Here is a 25,036-nt window from a genome sequence, read left to right as displayed (position 1 = left end):
TTTTGTATTTCCATAAGTGGAGTAAAACTATGGAATAATTTAAGTGTGGACATAAAAAATAGTAATAGAATTGATGAGTTTAAACATAAATATAAAAGGTATGTGTCAATCAAGATATATGCAAGAACAGGCTTAATGATTAATTAGATGGAACATTGTGGGTGTGGTGTAAGAATGTTAACACTATGTAATAATTCTTTAGTATATTACTTGTGTGGTGTAGAAGGGAATTATTTATGTAGAGATACTGCTTGCAAACCAATGATGGTAAGATGATGTCATGGGATAGGACTGGATAAGTCTAACTTCTTCCTACTCCATTCAAGCATGTACTAGGTATAAGCAAATTGATGTTGGATTAGCATTTGTTGGATATGTGTAAAATTATGTGTGTTGACATATCAACTGCCTTTACATGCTTGAAGGAATAAATCAAATCAAATCAAATCAACCATAGCTCTATAATGTTAAACAGCCAAATTACAGACAGGTAGAAGAGCTTTTTCTCTACCTGTCTGAAAACTTGCTTTAATCTATATTTTAAAGGTAGAGTTGGCGATCCTATAAAAACCAGCAAGAGGAAGCTCGACTTTGAAAGTAGACAACCAAAGAAATCCCACCCTTTTGTTCCGACTTCTCTCCAAAGCCACTCCACTCCTCCAAAACACGACGTGCACTGCAATGTGCACTGCCCTACTATTACTTACAGGTTTCAGGAAAATAACAAATGGCCCCCAAACAAAACAAATGATAATTACCTGTCCAGCACAAACACAGCCACCATGGTGTCACTTTTCAGCCCCTTTTGTTCTCTCAGTTGTCACCATCATTCAGAAGCCACATCAATGTTAATTCTGGTTTTACTTTTTGCAGCATCCAACTTCATTTTAGTTGTAACTTTCTCACCCAGCGTTACCCACCCAGATCTGTAGTGAACCACAGTTGGAGACCTCTGATCCAGCGCTAAACTGCTTTAACCCTGGCTTGTAGCGGCACCTAGCCTTAGAAGTCTGTACTTTTCTACAGGCAGAAGTGAAGAGGGCGGCCAGTTAACGCCGTTCAAAACACAGCTTTATTCTGTCTTGGTAACACAAACACTGCACGAGGCCTTGATGCCCAGTTAACTGCATTACAATCCTATCTATACACTTAGAGCCGACTACTGGCTGGCTGCATGTAAAACACATCTGTTCTATGTGGTGGTCTTCTCACTTTCATACTGTGCACACTGCACGTAAGTAGCAACGTCTAGCAACAACATTACCCATAAGGCTGTATGTTTCAAAGGGGACGGCCTGGCCTGTAACAACAGTCTCTGTTTGTGAATGAAAGCTGATGTGGGGACCTTCTCGGCCATAGCTCTCTAAGTTTAGCTGTACAACAGAGCAGTAACATGTCTGCCTGCAATGCCTTGTAAGAGACTCTTGACTTGTGCAGTAACATGTCTGCCTGCAATGCTTTGTGGGAGACTCTTGACTTGTACAAGGAGTGTTTGTGTGCAAATAAGAAGTTATTTGACAGGCAGTTAGGCCATCCAATGGTTTTGTTTTGGATGAGTAAAATTACAGGGCAGGCATTTTTAGCCCTGCTGCTGCAACAGATGATGGACTTTTTTCATTTATGTTGTCAGTGTATTTAATGTATTCATTGCCATCGGGATGAAAATAAATAAATGGAACAAAAAAACAAAAATACTTCTGAAAGGAATCACCAACCCTACCTTTAACAATAATTTAAAAGTGCACTGAAAGCCAGAGCTAAACGTTGTGTCAGCTTTACAGCTGGGGCGTGTTCTTTGTACGTTGCTCAACATACTGTATGTATATATTTTTTTTTACATAATGGAATTAGAGAGAAAACCGCTACTTACAGAGTTACGAACAGTTTCAGACCACTCAGGTGCAACAGCGACAACAGGATTTTCCTCCAGATATTCCCTCAGGTCTTGCAGCATTGGACAAAAAGCAGCTCCAACCTGCAGAGAACAGACATTTGGATGTTATCTGTTAGTAAGAGAGAATACACAGCCACTAAGTGCAGTCCAGAGAGCTGTGTCTAATTGGGTGTCCTGCTTACAATCTATTGATGCACAGTACTGGGAGAGAAAATGCATTCTCACAATGTTGCTGTTGAAACCCCAGGAAGTTACTGTTCAGAACTGGATTTGTATGCAGTGCACAAGCCTGATTTGCATACCCCCCTTTTTAGACCATATTTGATATACAGGAGTCAACGTTGGCAGTTAACATGCATAATTTAAAGATAAGTGCTATCTCACACAGCTACACATGGACTGAAACTGAGAAAGTCTGCTTACTTATTCATCGAGTCATCTTGAGTGTGACAGTAAAACAAACATAACTTTTTAACTTAAAATAACCCTTCTTAGCACATTTTAACAACTCAATTTCAACAAAGTAGACATTTTATACGTCATGCAGCCTGCACTGAACCATTTACAAGTAACCTCTGCATGTATGCAGAGGTTACTTGTAGTGCATACACAACATTTAGTACGTTTAAACTACCCTACTGGATATAATATATGCCAAGTGTACTACATCAGTGCAAACACACAGTGGAGATGACTGCAGTGTAAACAGGCAGAGCATCCCTCCTGAAAAACTGTAAACATCATTTCATGCTGATATCCTCAGGAGTTCAGTCATTTTGGGTTGTTTTATTATCCCATGGCTGCATGCTAATACATCTCACTGATGACGTCGCTCGAAAACTCACCTATTGTACCCATTATGTCTCACCTTCTTTCCGGTCCTCATATTAATGACCTTGACCTTCTCACTGCCTGTCAGGGCTTTATCTGCCCTCCTCCTCCTCTTTCTCTTGCTCCTGTTCACAAGAAGCTAAAACAAGTGATATGACAACACAGAAACAAGACAGTTTAGTCGGTGACATTTTTTTCTCCCTGAGACCAATGTTTGATTATAACTAGGGCAAATATCCTATTCCATCAGTGTTAAGAATTTACCTCCAGCATGTCTCCCTCCACCTCATAATCTGGGTTTTCGTTTAGCCATGTGGGAGGGTCCCTGCGTCGAGGAGTACGCTCCAGTGGATCATGGAGTCCATCTGGGTCAGATAACTGCACAAGAGGCAGATAAACATTATTAAACTAAAAATAAATCTATTTTGTTTTTGAATCCCACTCTGTCCATTTCACAGAGGCATACATGTAAACCTGACACATGTACCTCTTGGTCCTTGTGTCTCTTGCGACCACTGCTCTCTCCCCCTGACCCATTGGGCATCAGGGCCTGCTTAGAGAAGGTCAGCTTCAAACCTTCCTCCTGGCATGGTGAGACAGAAAAGCCTCTAATTTAGTCATGAACTATACCCCTTTAATAAATTGATTAAAAAAAAAAAATTCCCAAAAAGCTTGCACTGAACTATAAAAATCCCTCAGATTACATGATCCTGACAAAATCAGTGTCAATTCTGCGTATATTATTTCATCCTCTATATTCTTACCCTTAGGAGTTTGACAGTGAATTCTCCATCCTCCCCCTCTGCCCCAGGACCACCAGGCATGCTGCTGGGTTTGCGGATGATTCTTGTATAGGCCATCTTGTCTCCTGCCAGTTCTGAGCTTGGGTTTAGCTGAGCCTCAGACACGTAGCGTCGCCCGGAAGGCCAGTGACCAGTAAGCACAAGTGTACACAAACTGTCCAGACGGTTGATCAACACACGGTCCTGAAACACCAAAAAGCCCCACAGCAAGAAAATACATGTGGTTTCTTCTATGAAGGAAATGCTTTGATATTTGAATGAAGTTAAAACATACATAGATGTGTGAGGATACACTTAGCTCACGAGACAAGACAATATTGGGTTCAGGAGAATGAGACAATATTTTAACACAATTTTTAAGATGCCTTCAATGACAAAATATGATTCTATAATAATTCTTTTATTTGACTGAAGGTCACAAAATGCCAAACAGAGCAGGTGCATTTTGAAATATTTTAACTAATCATCTTGTAATGACTGTCACTTCAGTTCAACTTGCCGAATAGAATTATCATATGCAACAAAAGACAACAATATGCCACCACTGTAAAAGGTTTGGCCACAAATTCTGCTGACCGGCTTCTCTCCTGTCTTCACACAAGTCTCTTCAGACCGTATGACTGTGCATGAGCTTCTAACGTCTGTCTGAAGCTGTGTGTCACCTTCTATGCTATTTTCAACCATACTGCACTGGACATTGACATCATCTGGCCAAGGGGCTGCTTTCAACAATCACACAGGGGGGATGATCAGGATGTGGATGCCCACGGGAAGAAGACTTCTTTTTACCCCGTTATCACGAGCATTCACTGCTATTCACCGTCAAATTTGGGCCACAATTAATGCACCATGACACGTCATTATGCATTTTCGTTAGTACTTGATATTAAACAGTGTTTTCTTATCAGTGCCGAAACACTGATGGTAGAATTGGTGCTAAGGTACAGTAGACTATGTTAGAAGCATGGCTAACCAAAACACAACAGAAACTCATGGGCTGGAAACGTGAATGAAGCCACTCACTTTGACTTGTCACAACGCTGCCATATCGTACACGCCTACAAACACTCCTACTGCAACCCCTCATCCCCCAACCACTGCAGACCCATGCCTTAAAACACAGCAGGGAGTTGCGTTTGAGCCGGAATAATGTGGCCTTATGTCACACTCCATCATACTGGGTGCTGCTCCAGCTCTGTTATGTACTGATATCACAAGACAGTTTTTGCATCGATGAGAAATGTCATCAGTTTTTAATACTGTGAGATCTCATGTCACCACACCCCTAAACACACTTATCGTAAACCGTGGATTAACTACCTTAGGCCAGTCGACTCTGAGAGGGTCAGGGGGTGGAAGGCCATCTTGAGATGGAGTCATCGAGAGTAAACTATTATCTTCATCCACGTCACACACCTTCATGCCTGCTAAGAACAAAAGGGGAAATTAATTAAATGTGTCATTTTATTTGTGGGGCATTCTACATTTTTCCCTGCATCTACCAAGTTACCTCTTTCCACCTCTTCCTCACTCTCTCCACTTTCATCACTGCTGCCGGATCGTTCAGAAGATGATGAACCGGAATCAGAATCTGAATCTGAATCAGACCCTCCTTCTCCCTTCCTTCCTGCTCCTGTTCTTCCTCCCCTGTCCCTGTTCCTCTTGAAGTTCCAACCCTGCACTTTTCCATCACGGTGAGTCAAAGGCGTACTCTGCAGTTCAGCACTGACTTGACCTCCGAAAAATCGAGCGTCGTTATCAGCTCCCTCCTCTTTCACACCAGGTATGTCCTCCTCAGACTTTGCTTGAATGAAGGGCATGATGGGTGGTGCTTGAGGTGGAGGTGGCGGTGGAGGAGGTGGAGCCTGTTGGTTCTGGATGAACTCTTCACGAGCCTGACTGAAGGTGAACTGTGGGTCTGAGAAAATGGAGAGCTCTGTGCGGCTGACACCATGCAAAGCGGCGCCCAGCATAAGCTGACGATCATGCTCTGGTATATTCCACCAAGCGGGCAGTTCAGAGCTGGGCGGGGCCAGCGGTAGATGCTCTTCCAGGGAGGGGTGTGGCAGGACTCGCTCACGGAGGCGACGGAGGAGGCTAATGCGGTAAAGAGTACGAGAAGCACGCTCCTCAGTGATGGGAGCCACAGTCTGCGAATGCTCTGATGGATCTGAGTGAGACAAAGAATATTTACCATATACAATTGATTAAAATTCAATACTGTTGAAGTATAATGTGCATAAATATTGGCATCTCCAGTCAGAATATATGGCTTACGGTAAGTGAGTGAACAGTTACAGACTTGAGCCTATATGATGTTGGATAATGTGCATCTATCACTGTAACTGCTGGTAATATAGCGACTTGCATAACTGAGTATCTTGGCAACATATTTAGTATTTACCTTCACCATAGCCTTGGCGAAGGTGGCAAACCCTCCTGCACATGGCAACAAAAGAGCGGAAGTATCGGCTGAGGCTCTCGTCCGTTTTCTTATCCAGACGAGCAAAGGTACGGAAGCGAGTCCAATCAAAATCAGGTTCTCCACCTTCAGGTACACCAGGCTCCTTCTTCATTGTTTCCACACCGAAAGTTGATACCACACGGTAGAAGTCACATTCCTCCCTTCGTGTCCACCTAGAATAAGGACAGAGGGCAAATGGGTGAGGTGGGGCTGATCTGAGTTTGGGACTGGGATGCAAAATGGGTGTCCTGAAAAATGATATTTTTGTTTTTCACTCCGGTTTCTCTCACTCAACCTATCTTCTTCACTTTGCACTGTGTGGGTGTGTATAAAGCATGGATAAGCCATGCGCTTGGTAGGAACACAAGAGAACAGCAATCACGGTACAGGACAGCAAAATACATATAACTGAGAAAAGGCAATGAAAGTGAGACGTTAACAGTACATTCTGTCTTTAAAGTCATCAGAACCGTTTGTCTGTCTGTCAGCGGGACAACAGCCAGACAAGGAGCCTTCACACCATGCCAATCTAGAACACAAGTACATTGGACAAGAATATTTTTTATGTAAGGTCATCTGAAAGAAATCACAATTTTTATATAGGCTATGGATTACATTCTATTAATTTTCCCTGGCTCTTTACAGAGAGTGAAAGTGAAACTCAAGCTGCCTGATCAGTTGTAATAGATACCAATCAAAAACAGAAAACAGGATTTGTGTGATTTAAACAGCTGACTGTGGAAATGATGCTTCACTAAATGTGGCAGAGGGAAAAAAATAGACATGAAGCATAAAAAAAAGTATCATTAAAAAAACATGAGGGCTCGGCCGGAGACGTGCATCTGAAGGATCCAGTGTGGACTGACATATTTGATATCATGGAATTCCATCTGCAGCGTGAGATGGGTGTTGAAGATGTTTCCAAAAACATGTTCATGTGTTTTCCTAGTAAGATGCATCTGCTTTGTGACTTTTGTTTTGGGGGAGTGGGAGGTTACGTTGGTGGGGTAGCCTGCCAACTGAATAGTAGGGGGAAACACTGACCCTCAATCAAAAAAAAAAATCCAATCATCAGTATTTGGCTTAACCTCAACATCGTATATGCTCAAGTATATATTCTGCAGAGTGTGAGCACAGAGCCTTTGTGGAATGATCTAAGACCAGCGTACCTCTGCTGGCGCTCCTGCCGTGCAATCTCCTTCAGCTTGCTGGCCTGTTCGCAACGCCTGCGCCTGCGGTCGCCCTTTGCCTCTGCTTCAATCTTCAGCTGCTCCTGTCTGTAGCTGCGTTGGTAAGCTGTGATGAGCCGCCGCAACCGCGCTGTAAGTGACGAACTGGAGGGCCAGTCGGTTGCGGCACTCTGGCTTGATAAGCTTTCTGTAACTGCTGGCCCCGCCTTGTCTTCAACAGAAACCTCATCATCCACATTCATAGAGTCAGGCTGGAGGCCAAAGCCCAGATAACAGAGACACATTATTAAATAGTTTACTTCTATTTAGTTCCATAATATTCACAACTGGCTATGAAAATAGACTAGTGCAGACAGAACAACTTGATTGTGTCTCAAAGTCATACCTCCTCAAAAAGTTCCTTATGTCTTGACGCAGGCTTGAACTCTGGGTCCTCTGAGTACTTATCATAGTCAGCACTGCATAACACAAACCACAAAGCACCATCAAGATACAAGAGGGATATGTTTCGTGAAATTTAATTCAGGTCTTTCAGATATGACACATAACAGAAACTTAGTAACTTTACACAAAATGTGTCTAATAGTGTGAACATCATAAGCCTGTAGGGGTGTGACGATAGACTTAGCTCAGAGATGTCGATACTAGGTTCATAAAAACGAGAGACTAAACACTATTTTAACACTATTTTTAAGAAATATTCACAAAATATATGACTTGAAAAATTGTTTCTTATTTGACTAAAGGTGACAAAATGCCAAATACTGCAGGTACATTTTGAAATATTTTAACTAATCATCTTGTAATGAATGTCACTTCAGTTCTACTTGCCAAATAGAATTATCATATGCAGTAAAAGACAACAATATGCCACCACTGTAAAAGGTTTTACCGCAAACTTAGCTGACCGGCTTCTCTCCTGTATGATTTCACACGAGTCTCTTAAGACCCTATAACTGTGCATGATGTTTGTAGCTTCTAATTGAAACTATGTGCCCTCCTATGCTATTTTGACCCTAACTGCACTGGCAAACGCGCTGTCGACAAAGCGGGGTACAATTGGGATGTGGATGCCCACAGAAACAAGACCTTTTTTGTTTTCTCCTGTTATCATGAGCATTCACTGCTATCCACTGTCAAATTTGGGTCACAATTAATGCACCATAATGACACGTCATGCATTTTCGTTAGTACTTGATATTAAACAGTGTTTTCTATCAATGCCGAAACACTGATGATAGAATTGGTGCCAAGGAAGAGTAGGCTACATTAGCAGCATGGCTAACCAAAACATAAGAGAAACTCACGGGCTGGAAATGTGAATGAAGCCACGCACGGCTGTATCATACACGTCTACAACACTCCTACTGCAAACCCCTCTTCCCCTGATCAATGACAAGAATCTCATCATGAATATCATCATGTTTTAATATCATGAGATCTTGTCATACTCCTATAAGCCTGTGATAGATCTATACTATTTGCTCTAAATAAAAGTAGTAGAGGGATACAAAGGAGACCAAAATAAACTCTGACAATGTTAGGGTCACTCACTCGTCTCCCAGCTCGCCATCGCCAGTGTGCTGCTCTGCATCAATGGCCTTGTCATCAGGGCGACCAGCTCTCTCCAGGAAGCAGAGGCAGGGATCAGCACGCATGGTGGTGTACATCTCATAGCCTAACACACACAGTCATTTGAAAAAGAAAGAAAAAAAACAAACACAAAAACCTAGAATCACTGCCTTGTGGTTGTATACCTCCACCACCAGTCAAATTTACAGGAATCAATTCATTCCGGAGACCATGTGGACATTAGTGCCAAATCAGAAGGAATTCCCTTAAAGTGTTACTGAGATAATGTGTTGGCAAATTTGAAGTAAGATAATAGGAAACTATTAAAAGTGTACGTAAGATAACTCAAAAATGTTTTGAACATTTATATTTATAATTTATATTTATATAAAGAAAAGTACCATGTTTGAATACACCAGCAAGCAGTGAGCGGTCCGCTTCAGCATCCCACCATCTTGCTGGTACCTCCTGCTGCTCCATTTCAGGCATCCAGATATCAACATCCCTAAAAAAAAGTGCAAATACTTGGTGGGTTCTAGTATGAAATTGAGAAAGTGAACCTGTGTGTGTGAGTGAACTCCATTTGATTTACATGTATAAGATACCTGATGTCAGCCCCTTTCAGGACTGTTTCAGCATGATCACCAATCACCTCCTGTTTCAGGTAGTAGAGCATACGCACTCTCAGCAACACCCTGAAGTAGGAAAGGAGATGTTTGAACATGGATGAGAATGCATACACATGTAAACACACACAGCAAAACATAGCTGACTGGGTTCTACTGACTTGTTGCACTGATGCTTGAGGTGTTTGCGGTAGCTGTCGTCCAGCAGCAGGGTGTCAGGGTTGTACTTACGGATCCACTCCACCTTCTGAACATCAAATGTGCTTTGCGCCTTTACCCTTTTACCCTTCCTACCTCTTGGAACAGGGATAGACAGTCCTTTATAGACAAAAGAAAACAACCACTGAGGGTTAAAGGCGAATATAAATAAAAATCAATCAAAAGACATTATAAATACTAAAACAATGTTATCCACCCAGTGCTGATGTGAAAAATATTGTGCCTCATCTATGTGCAGCTCCTCACCAGAGTGGTTGAGTAGTGTTTGGGGCTCACGCCCGTTCTCCGGTGGTGTAATGAGCTCCCAAATGAAACTCTTGATGTTCTCATCACCACGGTAGTGGAGCAAGCAAAAGACCAGGATGACACGACAGATTGTCTCCACATCACGTTCACTGAGACGCCGCTTACATCTGGCATGAGACAGAATGTCCCTCCAACGAACCCAACTGGAGAAGAAGAAAAAGAAAAAAATATATAACAGAATTGACCGGAAACAAGGGACAGGAGTAAAAAGTATATTGCACATAATAGATACATACCCATAGACAAGCAGGTGTTTCTCCACCCGGAAACAATCTGTGCGGCCATAGCCCCCTCCGCTGTGGCGCTCTGAGCGTCGGGAGGCACGGGACTGTCTAGAATTAATGGGTGGGTACTCATCATCACTATCTAGATCAGAAAGGTCTCCACCTTCACCACGTAAACTAGAATACTGACGGGTCTGCTTGCGTATTCTGGGAGTGTCGATCACAAGGGTGTTCTGTGGGGGCAGCACAAAATAATTAATTACATATTACTTTAGTAAAATACTATACCTGTATTTCAGTGCCATGGCATTTAACACTGACCTTCACAAAAAAAAAAAAAAAAAAACATCATCAGGTTTACCTTCCTGTTGATCGAGTCCATGTCTATGTCAGCTTTTTTGGCCCACTTCTGCCAGAATTCAGGGTCATCTAGAGCGATGTCATTGCGGCTCTCCGATGCCACAAAGCTGGCTTTGGAGAATGTGGAACCCTTGCCCTCACTTTCTATGGTGATGGTGGTGGCTCTCCGCTGAAGGATCTGGTCTATGTCCTCCTCACAGAACCGGCTGCCCTCATCGTTCTCATCCATGATGGCAGCGTAGGCTCCCTTCCTCAGCAGGTCTTCAATCTCCTTCTTGGAGAACTGCTGGATCTGTTGAATGTGACAGTTACACATACAGCCCTGGGTTAAAGGACCTAATGATTCTGTTAGGGTGATAAAAGAACTTTCATTACAATTCAAACCAAACAAGATGCAATACAACGAGCTGATCTAAAGATAACCTGACAGACTGAGTTAACAGCTGGTAGGCTTTCTTACCCCATTGACATTACTGTCTTTGTTGCCACTCATGCTCTGCAGGACAGCACGGTCAAGGCCAAGTTTCAGACTTGCTTTATCCAACATCTCTCTCTCATAGGAGTTCCTGGTGATCAGACGGTAGACTTTGACCGCCTTAGACTGGCCAATACGGTGACACCGTGCTTGGGCCTGGAATCGGGGGGAAAAAAAGAAAAACAGTTCAGATGAGTGTGATATGCATCTGCTGGCATAAAAACAAACTTTGAAAAGTAAAAACATGAATTAATAAACCTCTAAACAAAGAAATCTTACTTTAATCAAAAGCTGTGTATATCTCTAAATGTGTATTTGTTGTTCTTACAGTGTCACTGAACTGAATTTTATACCTGTAGGTCATTTTGAGGGTTCCAGTCAGAGTCAAATATTACACAGGTGTCAGCAGCAGTGAGGTTAATACCAAGGCCGCCAGCACGGGTACACAGCAGGAAGACAAAGCGGTCTGAGTCAGGCTTGCTAAAGCGATCAATGGCAGCCTGCCTTAAGTTCCCACGCACTCTACCATCAATTCGCTCATAAAGGTATCTATTTAAAAAAAGCAAACACAAAAAGTCCATGTACCACACAGTAAATAAAATTTTTGCTTAAACTTCTTAAACAATTTGATGCACTTGACTACAATCATTATACTGATTACGATTTGAAGGGTTATATTATCATATTAGAATACATCTTAACCATCATACCTCTTGTTGATGAGGTAGTCCTCCAGAATGTCCAAGCAGCGCACCATCTGGGAGAAGATGAGCACTTTGTGGCCACCAGCCTTGAGGCGAGGCAGCAGCTTGTCCAGTAGCACCAGCTTGCCGGCCGAGCGAATCAGGGCCTGCAAATGAAAGTCAGGAGCCAGGGGGTCATACACCTCCCGCAGCTCTGCCACGATCTTCTCCTCTGCACCTGAAAAAGACAGATAGAATTTTATCATTATATCCATTTCTAGGTGTTCACAAGTGAAATGACATCGATCTAATGTGCAGCCTTTAAATATTGTGATGCATATTTACTATTCAAGTTCATCATCAACTTGCGTAAAGTATCACAATTATATTTAGAAGTTCATATAATGCTGCACTGTTTCAAAACAAGAACCATCTACAACATGACATCTGAAAATTTACAGTTTGAGCTTTCAGTCATTCAAAACTTGGTAGGTCAAGGGAATTGCAGTTTTCCTTAGCATTAATTTACACTTCCTGTTTACACAGCAACTAAAGTATGCAATGACTTATGAAGCTGATCTCTCAGCACTATCCAAGGTTTTATGAGGAGCGCTCCCAGGTGAACAGCTTCATTAAGCACCGTTCTTAATACATCCATAAACACACACCTACGTGAGTGACTGAACATGAACGATCATTTACAGAGATCGCTCCTCTGATCTGAAGGACTTGAGAAGATTTTGCAGAGTTAAGAACTCCATAACACTTGATGAGGGCAGCGTTAGCACGACATGCACTGTTGCCTATGTAGTCCATTTCACAGCACTAGAGGGCAAATATTTCAATCAACAGGCATTTAAGTATCACCGAAAACTGCATGGTGATTTGGTCTGGTAGATACTGACTGTATAGGAACCAGTGCCATATTAGCACTGGGCTTCAGTACCCAACTCTATAAAGAACAAGGATACATTCAAATTTATCAACACCGAAGAGTTAACATTATGATGCATTACCATTAATGAGGTAGGGGTGGTTGCAGCACTTGCGCAGCTCCATCATAGTGTTGAGCAGGTTGGGGACATTGCTGTTACTGCTTGCCCCTAAACTGAGGAAACTGAAGTTCCTCTCCAGGATGGCTCGGTAATACTTCTTCTGGACATCTGTTAACTCAACCTGAGAGGAAAAAGATTTTTTAATTTACTAGTAAACTTACAACATAGGGTTTTTGAGACAAATAGCTGGCTTATTCAAAACTTCAAACACAACACAGAATTCGTAGAGAAGTGACACTAAAACTTAAACTAACCTCAATGATGGTCTCCTGTTTGGGTGCCAAATTCTTCTCAACATCCTCCTTAAGCCTTCGTAACATCATTGGTTTCAGGATGGCCTGCAGCTTCTGAACCTAAGGGACCAAAACAAAGCAGTTGCTCAGTGACAGCTGAACATTACCAGTTACATAATATAGGTATCACAGAATGCAACCAAGTAACATGACATCAAGACAAAAGAGAATTAATGGGTAAGTGTATGTGTGTGAATTTCAGAGTTTCACACCTGTTCCTCTGTTTTGAGGTCCCCGAAATCTCTGAGGAATTCGGTCTCAGAGGGGAACTGAGCAGGCTCCAAGAAATGAAGCAGACTGAACAGTTCCTCCACAGTGTTCTGCAGAGGAGTGCCGGTCAACAACACTTTGTGTTCCTGGGAGAAGCCACAGGACACAGGAAAGAAGGTAGAGAAAAAGGGAAGCGGGGGAATGGAGGACCGAGTGAACAACGAACAGAGCGGTAATGATCCAAAAGAAGAGACAATACAAAAGAAACAGGAATGAAAAGGGAGAGGAAGAAGAATTTAACAGATTAGGAAAAGTTCAATTTAAGCATCAAAAAGGCCAGTGATTTTCGATTGGTTAATTTCCAGAAATCCCATATAGAAACTAAAACTAAGGATTCTCCGATATCACTTTTGATCATACTGAGTACGAGTACTTGCATGTGAGTAAATAAAAAGGTGTATGCTCTTACATTAAACTAGCTACTGCCTGTAGCATCAGCCTCTCCTCTCTGCTGAGAACAACAGTCTCTCTACTAGACTGATGCTGCTGTAGAGGAGCTTCTTGGTCTCAGCCTCCAAGAAACTCAACCAATTTTGTTATACAGAGCTCATTAGACTCAACCGTTACCTACATAAAATTCACATGTTCTCTTCTTATTCACAGCCATTCACTACAATCAGCATAACAAGCACTGTATGGGTTTAGTCGGTGAACAGGACCGGGTGAGTTGACCATAGGAAGAGGGAAGATTTACTTCTTGAAGTTTGTGCTGTGCTTGTTCAATGTTTGACAAATTGCTCTGTCCACTGCTAGCGCATTTTGTTATGTGTATTGCTGTCTTGAGTAAATGACCTCGTGTCTGCTGTTTGTGTGTGTGTCTGTGAGTACTCCTCCCTCCCAGTCTCAGACACAGAGAGAAGCAGAAGCCTACAGCTAGTTTTTTGTCATCCTCACTCATCTTAAAATAGCCCCAAACCAGTGAAATGTCATCTTCTCCACATAACCACCTGCTCAACCAGGGTCAGGTTAACATAACTTTGAGTACAAATACTAGAGGGTGGCATCAGAACCAAAACCCAATAATGACTCTTCCTTACTTCAGAGACTATTGACTATGTAATGGCTATGCTTAGCACTTGTTTTTGACAAAAGACATATCTAAAAGGAGGAAGAAACAGGCTAACTGGTGTGTTTTTAATAGTTTTAGGACAGCAATGGAGGTCTTTGGCAAACACACATAAGCAAAACCAGGTTTCACACACATTTTAGTCTCTTTCAAACTGCATGCCTGACCTGAGTACAACATTTAACTAAAAGGATTTTGGAACAGCAGAAATCCTGCACTTTACTCACAAGATCCAGCATCTTCAAACTGTCCAACAGTTTGCAATTGCGATTCTTGAGGCGATGAGCTTCATCAATGATCACACAACGCCAGGAGATCTCCCTCAGCTCAGGGCAGTCAGACAACACCATCTCAAAGGTTGTGATGAGGGCATCAAACTTGTATGCACCTGGGATCAAATGCTCCTACATACAGAATCACAGTTCTCATTTAGATAAGTTTAAAATCAGTAAAGTTAATCATGAAGTATTGCAATCGATAACTCCACCTTCTCATCTTTGCAGTACATCTCATACTGCTGGATCATCTGTCGGCTGGCCAGGCTGCCGTGGTAGACGATGGCGTTCATGTGGGTCCATGTGGAGAACTCTCTCTCCCAGTTTGTGATGGTGGAGAGGGGAGCAATGATCAGGAAGGGGCCCTGGATACCAGCAGCGTACACCTCCGACAGCAGCACAATGGACTGGATGGTCTTGCCCAGACCCATCTCATCTGCCAGGATACAGTTCTGCCTGAGAGACAAGAAACAGTGTGGGCGCAGACTGAAGCCTTGAGAGAAGCAAGTACCTAGCATCATTCCACATGGACTAACTTTCTCTAGAATATAGGGGAGACAATAACAGTTGTTGTTCTACAGAAAAGTTATGTTCTACTACAATCCTATGTCAGAATTTGCTACCGCTACTACTTTAATAGCTGCACAAACCAAATAATGTGTATCCAGTTTGACTGTAGTTTCGGACTGCACTTTGATGCAGGTGACCCTGGAGCGCTGAAGCACCTGACTGTGTGTGACAAATACCTGTTGTACCAGTTGAACAGCAGCCAGTTGACTCCTTCCAGCTGGTACTCTCTGAGTATATTGCCATTCTTGTACTCTCTGGTCTCCTCCAACTTCTTCCATGAACTGGCAGGAGGCCGTGGCTGAGGGGAGAGAGAGGAGGAAACACTGATGAAAACAATAGAAGGCTTGATGATACAAGAAGCATAGCTCTCCCAGTTACATGGTTTCCTGATGTCAGTGGCCAAGTTACTTTTTTTTTGTTTGTTTTGTTGTTCCAGTTAGCTGAACCTTGCATAAAGTCGAACCTTTCACAGCATTTCTAGGTTATGCTGCTAGGTGGATCTCGAGTCGCGCTGGACTCTGGCAGTATTCTTCAAGGTCCAATTCACAATGAATGGCAGCCTATTACATCAGCCTATTACATCATTGATTAAGATTTTGCAATCTTAATCAATGAACTGTCTATGTCCACCTGCATCTTATGGTATTGTTGACATTTTGCTCCTGTTGGACAGTTCACAAAAACAATGACAGGACACACTGTGACAGAGGAGAAGGCACAGATGGATCTGAGAAGAGATGGCATGGTTATACGACATGTTGTTGGCCACATTACATTTTTGTCTTTCCAGTAGAATCCAAGCATTTAACAATGAGACGGAGCAGAACGCCATGACTGATTTCAATTAAAACAGAAGTGGGTACCTGCTATAACACTGTTTATTCCAAAGGTCTTTTCCATCTATATTTATTGTCTTTCTTTACTGAGTTTCCCACTTGAGCCAAGTCTGTATTCTTAGCCTAATGTGCATGAATAATAGTGCATAAACTATTCCTGGCTATCGTTCACTTGACTACTCACTGTTCTCTTCAGGCAAGGTTGTCGGTTTTGAATTTTGCTGAACTCTTCGACCTTGCCCTCGTCCACATCTTCTTTTAGTTCCCAAGTGGCATCTTCATAAGGCAGAGAGCACCACTTCACCAAGTAGTAGATAACGGGCTGGTGACAGTGAAAACAAGTATTTAATCATTGTAAACATGCTACTTCATTATAAAAATAAATAATAAAAAAAAGGTCCCATTTTGAAATATAAAAAAAAGCACAAGACTTCAGCCTACATAGTAAGAGAGGGACAGTGCATCTTATTTGACATGCTATAAAAGTGATTTCTTGCCAAGCCTCATCTCTCACCTCGCCGTTGTCCTTGTCCACACTGTGGGATACATCCAGGATCCTGTCCACCTCCACATAGTCTGGGTTAAAAGGCTCCTCATCCTAAAGAGAGCCACAGGGTGAGAGAGAGTGTAAGTACATATGTACCAACTTAAAGCAGATGTACCACACCCTAAAATAAGCAGCTTCAGCATGCGTTTCCCTCTCACCTCCTGGAAGATGTTCCTCATTTGTGCATGTTTGGTCTTGAACCTCTTGATCTTTTGATGGATCCTCTTATCCTTCTCCAGCTGCTCCAAACTGGCCCACTCACAGTGCAAGTAAGAACTGAGAAGAAGACAGACAAGTTTTACTCATCTGGATGTCTACATAAAAAAGAAAACTGTGCCATGGATGAAGTTATTCAAACAGACAGTGAAACTTACTAGTTCTTGTATTTTACAAAGAATTCCTCAACATTGGTGTACTGGCCTGGAGACACCTTGAAGAGAAAAGCAGATTTTTAGGATTTGTTTTACAGAATAAAAAGACAGATTTTAAGATATTTCATGGACAAAAATGTGCATGTATTAAAACATACTTCTTTCTTGGTTAACCTCATAGACAGCACTTTGTCAACAATGGCAGCATCTTCTTCACTTGGGTTTTCCTGTAAAACCAAAATAATTTTTCCAACAAACACAAACGTTCCAGACTGTATCCACCTCATTTTAAGGAGTTCTCTGTCAGTTTCTCTTGAGAAGAAATAAAAGTTACAATATGTCTACACTCACCACAAAGAACTGCATGCTGGGCAGTCCATCACCATCGAGCTCCATTTCCTGTTTAAACTGCGCTGCTGACCCGCCACTGATGGAGGCCACAGCTGCTGCAGTTGTAGTAACATCTACATCTTCCTGCTCATCCTCATCATCCGTTATCTTGATATCCAGGTCCTCTGTGTATTTCTTCCTCTTTACCACACGATTGGAGCGCCTCTTCTGGTCAGAAAAGGGAGGTGTTAGTTCAAGGTGTTTCCTTGGTTTTGGCCATACACTGATGTGCGACTTATACCCAATCATGAAATCATCTCATGAACACACAGACAGAAGCTGTACAGCTGTGCTACTGATGTGTAACATTTTTGGTATCTCAAACATGATTTCTAACTTTAAGGATGTCCCATGAATTTAATGAACACGCACCAGCCCTCTCATAATGAGGGCCTACAATGACTCTGGATCGGTGCTAATCTAAGATGGGAAATAAGTCCATGCAGCTTTCACACTCTATTTTTTTGTCACTTTTTGATAAAAAAAAAATAACACAAGCTTTCCCGAGTGTGACATGTATGCGTTTGTACCATAATCATGTCATCCTCCAGTGCAGCAGGTGAGGCAGGGCTCAGCTCCCCATCTGAGTGGTCTGAAGACATATTTCTCTTCCTTTTCTTTGCTCCCACTAGAGTGATAGTGCTACAGGAAGGAGGAGGAAAGCCAACGACAGAATCAAGCAGTAGCAGAAGGACTGCAATAAATATTTTTCTACAAGGCTGCATGTCATAGAAATAAGTGACATTCAGATGATTCTCTCCCTCACCTACTCCTCACAGACACACCACTTACTTTGTCTTAGTCTTGCTTTTGCTCTTGTTGCCAGCCCCTGGTACTACTGTGCCTCCGACCACTCCAGCTCCTCCTCCTGGGGTCTTCACTTTGCCCTTCTTGTCAGCCCCTGCTGTGGTTTTGGGCACTGTGCCTCCAGTGACAGGACTTTTCTTCTTGCTGCCTCCACCACTGCTCTTTTTCTTAGCAGCAGACACTACAGTCACTGTGCCTCCCACCTCAGGAGAGGTCTGAGAGGCTGGAAGCTCATCCTGATTCAGGACTCTGGGCAGGTTTTTCTCACCCCGTGCTTTGGCCCGGGCTATAGCTTCAGCCACAATACGGTTTGCTTTCTCTTGCTTGCACAGGATCTCTACTCGCCGGACAGAAGCAGGCTCACCAGGGGCCTTAGTGATGCGGATGGCCTGGGATGGAGTGGTGGTGGTAGTGGAGGGGCCTGTAGTAGATGTGTTGATGACCTTCACCACAGAGACAGTGCCACCTGCCGAGGATGTCGAGCTTGTCTGTGCAAAGGAGATTGTTTAAGAGCACAGAACACTTTTTGAATTTTCTGCTGCATTTATTAGGAAACCTCTAACCCCCCTGGAGGTCTACCTGTGGCTGCAGAAGCATCTTGAGTGGCACTGCAACTCTTTGTCCTCCTTGGCCCTGAGATATCTGTAACACCTGTGGGCTGCTAGTATTTCCTGCTCCTGAAACCAGCTGATACTATGAGAAGCAAAGAAGAGACAGGTCAAGTCACAGGCTCTTTTCAAAATAACCAAACTAATAAATTACAAAAACTAACAAGCCAATGTCAAATTAAAATTAACATAGTAAAGCAGTTACATGAGCAACATCAATTTCATCTTTGTGCTCCAGTTCAGATGTTGGCTCAGGATCTATTTGCCATTGATAGCTTTGAAGTTGTTGAAAGGCATCTTGGCTTCTTCCTTCTATTTCTTTTTTTGTGCTGAGATAAGACTCAACCCATCTCCGTTCTGAATTAACAGAGATTAAAATTAAACTAATGATTTACAGTTATGTAGAACATCATTAGTAGGACATGTAATGAATACAATTAATGTGACTATACTGCCAGATATAAAAAGGACCCCACTGCTAATTTTCAATGTGAAACTGATAAAAGAAGAACACTAGAAAATCTAATATAAAATTTTTAATGCCTTATTAACCTCCAGATTTTTCTAAAGCTTGTCCACTCCACTGCATCAGATATTCACAGGCTCCACTGTACTGACACAAAGTGTTATTCAAAACAATGAAAGTCTTATATCGCTGAGAAAAGAAGCACACTTCAACATTAGCTGCTAATGGATACTAGTTAGCACAGCCAGCATGGAAATGCTTAATTGCCCCGATCTGCTAGGACTACCTAAAACAGTTGTAATTCTTGTGTACTGTAATAGCATATGCAATTTTGAGCTTGCACCTCCAAACCAAGCAGAGCCAACTGCTCTAGGTTAACACAAATATTAGTCACTTAGGGCCACATTTGTTATGGTAGCTGAGTGGCATTTTGCCAGGCACCAAAACACTACAGGCAGTCACATTTTCTGATTTCAAAATCAAATATTTTTAATAAATGACTACTGGGGAATGGTTGAAAACTTGGCTTCAAGCAGACCAACATCAGTGGTAGGTGTATTGGGTAAAACCTTGGCTCCTATTAATATTTTTCATTCTTATAATATTTGTCTATTATTTTGTTCACTTCATTGATATCAGTGAAGCTAGCTCTCTGTATAATGCAACACAATTCAACAGCAGCACAAACTGCCTCTTTATCTACAGGATTTATTGCAGAAATGTTGTATTAGACTGCATTAGGTTAGCAAGCTGTAAATAATAAACTGACAGCTAAGTGTATTTCTCACCTTAACACCTCCTTGTTGGTTCGGCTGCTGCTGGACCTGCAGCTGAATTGTGAGGACTTTGGGCTGCCCACCAGCCTGGCCTGCAGCTCGAGCCTGGGTCAGGGCAGCTAGCTGGCTTCCTTGGAGTACCAGTTTGCCTCCAGGGAGCTGACCCAGCACTAGCCTAGCTGGGACCTGGGACTGCTGTTGTTGGCCCCCTTGGGCTGTCTGAACCTGCTGGACCTGTGTGACCTGCTGCTGGGCTGTGACAGCTTGACCCACTGGTGCAGCGGAACCAGCCTGAGAAGGTTGTTGGAGGACAAGGGTGATCCGCTTTGCTTCACCACCCTATAATCAGATACAGAGAAAGATTCATCATCACAGTCAGGAAAAACACCAACCTAAACATACACCCCGTGAAACTCAGCAACAACCCCTATAGCAAACTATAAAACCACCCGGCCTCACTTTCTGTGATGCACTTGTGAGGTTAATACACTGTGGTCTGTGGTGGCAGAACAGGTGGTGCTTACCTGTGTCTGCATGGCTGGCTGGAGCTGCACTTGGCCCTGAGTCTGGACCTGGATCTGAGTCGCTTGGCCTTGGGGCTGAATTTGGATCTGAGCAGTTTGGCCTTGGGGCTGTACATGGATCTGGGCAGCCTGGGCTTGGACTTGAGTCTGGCCTTGAGCCATCTGTGCTTGGGCTGGGATCTGCACCTGAACTGGCTGGCTTTGTGTTGGCTGTACCTGCTGGGGCATGGAAGTGAGCAGTACTTGTTTTACTGGTCCATTGGGAGACTGCAGCAGCCTCTGCACTCCTGCAGCACCCACCTTAACTTGAGCTTGCCCTGGGGTTGCCTGATTCAAGACTGTCCCCCCCTGCAGTAAGGACATGCCAGGTTTGAGAGGAGTCCCAGACAGCACACGGATGACCTTTCCACCGGTCTGGCCTGCAGCTCCTGATGCAGTTTGCAGAACCTGGGCTTGACCCTGGGGTCCCTTGAGAATGACTATTTTACCACCAGCCTGCTGTGTGATGGCAGCTAACTGCTGGGGAGTGAGCTGGTGAGTTATCTGCGTGAGCTGTGGTGTTGTTGCTGTAGTAGTAGCCGAGGAGCTGGAAACAGTCAGAGGTGAGCTCAGGAGGACAGTGCTACTGGTGGCCACACTGGCATTGCTGGCAAGTGGTATGGTGGTCTGGGCCTGGATCTGAGGTACAGTATCAACAAGGGCCGGGGCTACAGTGGAAGCTGCAGCTATAGAAACAGTCTGAGTGCTCACCACTGGAACCGGCTGCTGTGTGGGGACTTGAATAGGGGCAGGGTCCAGGATGGTGGGGGCTGCTACAGGAATACTTAGGCCTGTGTTGTCCATGAGCTCAGGAGTGGGCTCCGACTCGACTGGTGGCTCCACCTGGCCTAATGCCAGCTTGAGGGCCTCCTCCACAGGGTCTGAGGAGCCCTGAGAGAAGGAGTCATCCTGTAGAGCATCCAGGTTAAACAGGGGTGTGTCCTCAAATATGTCCATGATGGGATCTGCCATCTCGCCCACTCCACACAGGGAGATGGGCGCAATGTTTAAAAGACTCCGAGATGGAAGCTAATTAGTTGTCATCCAGTTCTTCTCAACTTTTAAGTAAACAGCTGGAAAAGGAGGGGAGACACTGATGTCAAGGAAAAACCTTTTCATGACTTTTACATTATTTAACCAAATGCTGTACTGCTTAATATAAATACCCAGCCTGTTCCAGAGGTAAATACAATAACTTAGGTTTAATGGACCCAGTTCAATGGCTATTAGGAGGTTGTTTAATTGTAAAAGAAAAACAATAGCAAGGAACAGACTTGGCAAATATAACCCCCCAAAGGTAACAGTGTAACCTCTGGTCCTCGTTTCCTCCTCAGCTCCTAGTTTGTTTGTTTGTTTGTTTTTTTGCCATTTGTTTGTTTCTTGTTTGCTTATCTACATCACACTATAATTCCTTTATGTTTGGTTCCTCATGCACATAATGAACATGTATAGTTTACTCAATCACAGACACAGCAGCTACCAAAAGCATCTCACCACTAATATATTTAACAGCTATGTAGTTTTTAAAAAGGTTCAAGTTACATATAATGCCCAATAAACTAACAACTGCCACTGGATTGGCAAAAATATTATTCTTGCACTTAACATTCAACTTAACTCATGATCACATTTGCGGAAAAAAGTAACGCATTCAATATGATATTAAAGGTGCTGAAAAAATTTAAATACGACTAAGTAGCTTAAACAGTAATAAAAAAAGCTAAACTACCCAGCAAACATTCAGTTAATATAAACAGTCAGACGAGGAGGGTAGTGATGCTGGAGGGTAGGATGCTTTCCCCTCCGGTCGGATTGCAGTCTTTCTCACAAAACCATTGGCTAGCATTAGCTTGTTACGCGACCGAGATGTACCTATTATGTGCTACCGAAAACATAATGAGGCTCATAAACACGATGTGCCGTATATTTGGAGCCGTTAGTTCTCTTCTATGACGAATACCACCAACCATTCAGTCTACCGGACTCTTTCGATCTCATCAACAAACCGGTCCAAACCAAAGCAACGTGCCACAATAACCATTGCCCGTCAACGTTCAGACATGGGTTAGGCCGCAATATTGTTTCGGTTGGTCTGCGTCTATTTTTCGGCAAAAATACCTGAAAATAACCACCATATCAACTGCCCTAACTCTCCCAGTAATAATTTCGGGGTGCTAAATTTACCTTTGCTTCGACACACATGGCTTTCTCCGTCTCACAACACTGTACGATTACAGGAAACGGCCTGGGAAGAGCAGGAACTAACTTTTTGCCAGAGAAAGCGTAGAAACCATACCCCTCGGATGCTATCAAACGTTGGATTGGTCGTTTTTCTCCCAAGCCGGCAGCATACGTCAATTCTATTAGCTGAACCAGCTGTCTGTCATAAATACTGCCGCTTCTGGGTGGGATGTGAGCCATAGTTAGGTTGAGAAAACAATAAATGCGGCCTAGGTGAGCTCATTTGACTGGGTGATCTTCAACAATGCTGTTTTATGGCCGCTGATGGTCTCGTTAGAAGGCGCAAGCCCTTTTTTTGGAGTGTACTGTTGAGAAACACAGGGTGTTTTGATTATCTCAAGTGGTTAATTAAGTGCAAAGCTGTTTGTGAATGGCACGCTATCTGGTTTTCTATCGTTTTATTACACTGGCCACGACTCAGGAGTCAGCCTACATCAATAAATCAATTGCGATTACTTGTAATATCGCTTTAATACTTTGTAGAAATATACACCCAGACCAAAGACAAATCGACGGTCTGTTGTTAGTTAATACTCTTCTGTGTGATTTGATAGCAGCTTTCTTCCAGTATTAACATAATGATTTACAGTAGCCTATGTGCTCTATTATTGTAATTGGGGGTTTGGCGCCCTCTAGTGCTCTCAGACTGTAGTATGATTGTTAGGCGTTAATGGCTGTTTCATTTGTTAGATTCTTAGGTTTTGTTTTTATTTCAAAAATAGAGTGATTAACCTACATGAGATCAAATGGGAAAATGTGGCCCCCTATTAACCCTTTGTTCTTACCAGTTTTTGTATGGCCCCTAGTTTGCTGTGTGGTAATCTGAGATCAATTTAGGAACATGCAGCAAATTAGCACAACATACGCCAAACTAAGATAATGAAACTCTTAACAGCTAGATTTTGATGCAGGGCCTCAAGATCGGGTAATAAAGCCCACGTAAACGCATATAACATGCAAGGTGATGTTGTGTTTTAGTAGTGAAAATTCCCAAACAAAGTTACAATTAATGACATTACTACAAACCAACTGCTATACAAAGAACCTGAAAAAGGTTGCCTGCTTTCCTCAGTTGGAAATCCAATCTTAATCTTTATCTATTATTTACCATTTCTGTTCTCATCTTAAATGAACTCAAAGACAATTAGAATGAAAAGTTTTATGCAGGCCCTCATACAATATGTTCACTAAGTTGCCTTGCTATTGCTATTTACCATTGAAGTTTCCTCAGTCAGTGCATTAATGTGACACTATGAATCAATGTCATGAGTCTCCATTTTCAGGGATACTTACAGGTTCATCCTAAAATCATAAAAGCATGATGGTACTAATGTGATTGTGTGAGTGTGAGAGACACAGAGAGAACAGGAAGATCGAGAACCAGGGAAGCGTAAGTGACTGCATGTGCTAGCCCTGCAGAGATGAGCCTGTTAGCCAGAGCCTCCATCTGCCTGTGGCCCTGTGAGGAGTATCCGCTATTCACCACACTAACACTCTGCCCCGTGCTGGTTTTCTTGGTCTCCGCCAATGCCAACTCTGCTGGTGAGAGCTATATTTACAAACAGCTGCCATGGCACTGGGTAAAATACCATGAGAGGGAGGAGAAATACTGATTTGTCCAAGCAGATGAAACTGTCACCACCCTAGCATATTGCAGTATCGACACAGTTATCTCTAGCAATGAGTCATAAAATATTGTTGCTCTTAAACGTTTGTAGACAAGAATATTTGACGATGCATGCATTCTTGTATACTTAAAGATATACTCAATCAATTTTGTATGATTTCATTCTAATATTTCTCCTCAATAGAAATTTTTGTGTAAATAAGCATTTGTTGCAGGACACTAGCAGACATAAGGAAGCATCAGCCACACAGCAGAATAAAGGGCAAGTTTGTGAGTTAGAAAGGATGCCATGTGGAGCACAGCAGTGTTTCAAACATTTTGAATGACAAAAAAAGACAAAGGCTTTCACATAGTCTTAGCACAGAAGCCCACATTGCACATGGTCACGATATAATTTTATCACAATTAAAATATCTCTTAAACAAATCAATCAAATATTTAATATTTATACACAGAAACAGAGCAAATTAAATGTACAGATAAAACTTTTTTTCTTTCAGGTGAAAATTATCTTAATTTGCACAATTTTATCTCCATTATTGCATAAAACACATTCTTTCATGCTCTTTATATAGAGTTATAAATTAAATCCTTTATACCCCCCCCCCCCACCTTTTCTTTTTTCTCT

The 25,036-nt window shown here is 42.6% G+C and overlaps 1 protein-coding gene across 3 annotated transcripts in view; it reads right to left on the bottom strand.

The window, feature by feature from the left end:
* chd8 (chromodomain helicase DNA binding protein 8) overlaps nucleotides 1-22,845 on the bottom strand; it is a 26,183-nt gene extending 3,338 nt beyond the window's left edge. Inside the window, exons 1-38 of one of the 3 annotated variants that reach the window (XM_020604500.1) lie at nucleotides 22,725-22,845; nucleotides 20,502-21,613; nucleotides 19,990-20,316; nucleotides 18,707-18,820; nucleotides 18,113-18,615; nucleotides 17,851-17,962; nucleotides 17,282-17,488; nucleotides 17,089-17,157; nucleotides 16,934-16,989; nucleotides 16,718-16,835; nucleotides 16,527-16,610; nucleotides 16,197-16,334; nucleotides 15,353-15,474; nucleotides 14,819-15,062; nucleotides 14,559-14,735; nucleotides 13,208-13,351; nucleotides 12,957-13,055; nucleotides 12,664-12,823; nucleotides 11,675-11,885; nucleotides 11,318-11,513; nucleotides 10,950-11,120; nucleotides 10,491-10,781; nucleotides 10,142-10,362; nucleotides 9,846-10,048; nucleotides 9,542-9,698; nucleotides 9,360-9,449; nucleotides 9,156-9,259; nucleotides 8,737-8,860; nucleotides 7,568-7,640; nucleotides 7,162-7,433; nucleotides 5,933-6,165; nucleotides 5,039-5,698; nucleotides 4,849-4,955; nucleotides 3,490-3,711; nucleotides 3,213-3,308; nucleotides 2,990-3,103; nucleotides 2,763-2,864; nucleotides 1,871-1,975 (exon numbers count right to left, since the gene is read on the bottom strand). In XM_020604500.1, the coding sequence (XP_020460156.1) occupies nucleotides 1,871-1,975; nucleotides 2,763-2,864; nucleotides 2,990-3,103; nucleotides 3,213-3,308; nucleotides 3,490-3,711; nucleotides 4,849-4,955; nucleotides 5,039-5,698; nucleotides 5,933-6,165; nucleotides 7,162-7,433; nucleotides 7,568-7,640; nucleotides 8,737-8,860; nucleotides 9,156-9,259; nucleotides 9,360-9,449; nucleotides 9,542-9,698; nucleotides 9,846-10,048; nucleotides 10,142-10,362; nucleotides 10,491-10,781; nucleotides 10,950-11,120; nucleotides 11,318-11,513; nucleotides 11,675-11,885; nucleotides 12,664-12,823; nucleotides 12,957-13,055; nucleotides 13,208-13,351; nucleotides 14,559-14,735; nucleotides 14,819-15,062; nucleotides 15,353-15,474; nucleotides 16,197-16,334; nucleotides 16,527-16,610; nucleotides 16,718-16,835; nucleotides 16,934-16,989; nucleotides 17,089-17,157; nucleotides 17,282-17,488; nucleotides 17,851-17,962; nucleotides 18,113-18,615; nucleotides 18,707-18,820; nucleotides 19,990-20,316; nucleotides 20,502-21,512 (7,437 nt within the window). In that variant the 5' untranslated portion in view covers nucleotides 21,513-21,613; nucleotides 22,725-22,845. The remainder of the gene's footprint in view (nucleotides 1-1,870; nucleotides 1,976-2,762; nucleotides 2,865-2,989; nucleotides 3,104-3,212; nucleotides 3,309-3,489; nucleotides 3,712-4,848; nucleotides 4,956-5,038; nucleotides 5,699-5,932; nucleotides 6,166-7,161; nucleotides 7,434-7,567; nucleotides 7,641-8,736; nucleotides 8,861-9,155; nucleotides 9,260-9,359; nucleotides 9,450-9,541; nucleotides 9,699-9,845; nucleotides 10,049-10,141; nucleotides 10,363-10,490; nucleotides 10,782-10,949; nucleotides 11,121-11,317; nucleotides 11,514-11,674; nucleotides 11,886-12,663; nucleotides 12,824-12,956; nucleotides 13,056-13,207; nucleotides 13,352-14,558; nucleotides 14,736-14,818; nucleotides 15,063-15,352; nucleotides 15,475-16,196; nucleotides 16,335-16,526; nucleotides 16,611-16,717; nucleotides 16,836-16,933; nucleotides 16,990-17,088; nucleotides 17,158-17,281; nucleotides 17,489-17,850; nucleotides 17,963-18,112; nucleotides 18,616-18,706; nucleotides 18,821-19,989; nucleotides 20,317-20,501; nucleotides 21,614-22,724) is intronic. The other 2 variants (XM_020604501.1, XM_020604502.1) reach the window with 2 other exon arrangements.
* Between the last annotated feature and the right edge of the window lie 2,191 nt (nucleotides 22,846-25,036).

This window comes from Monopterus albus, unplaced genomic scaffold (assembly GCF_001952655.1).
Source record: "Monopterus albus unplaced genomic scaffold, M_albus_1.0 scaffold66.1, whole genome shotgun sequence".
NCBI lineage: Eukaryota > Metazoa > Chordata > Actinopteri > Synbranchiformes > Synbranchidae > Monopterus > Monopterus albus.
This window is presented reverse-complemented; position numbering and strand designations above follow the sequence as displayed.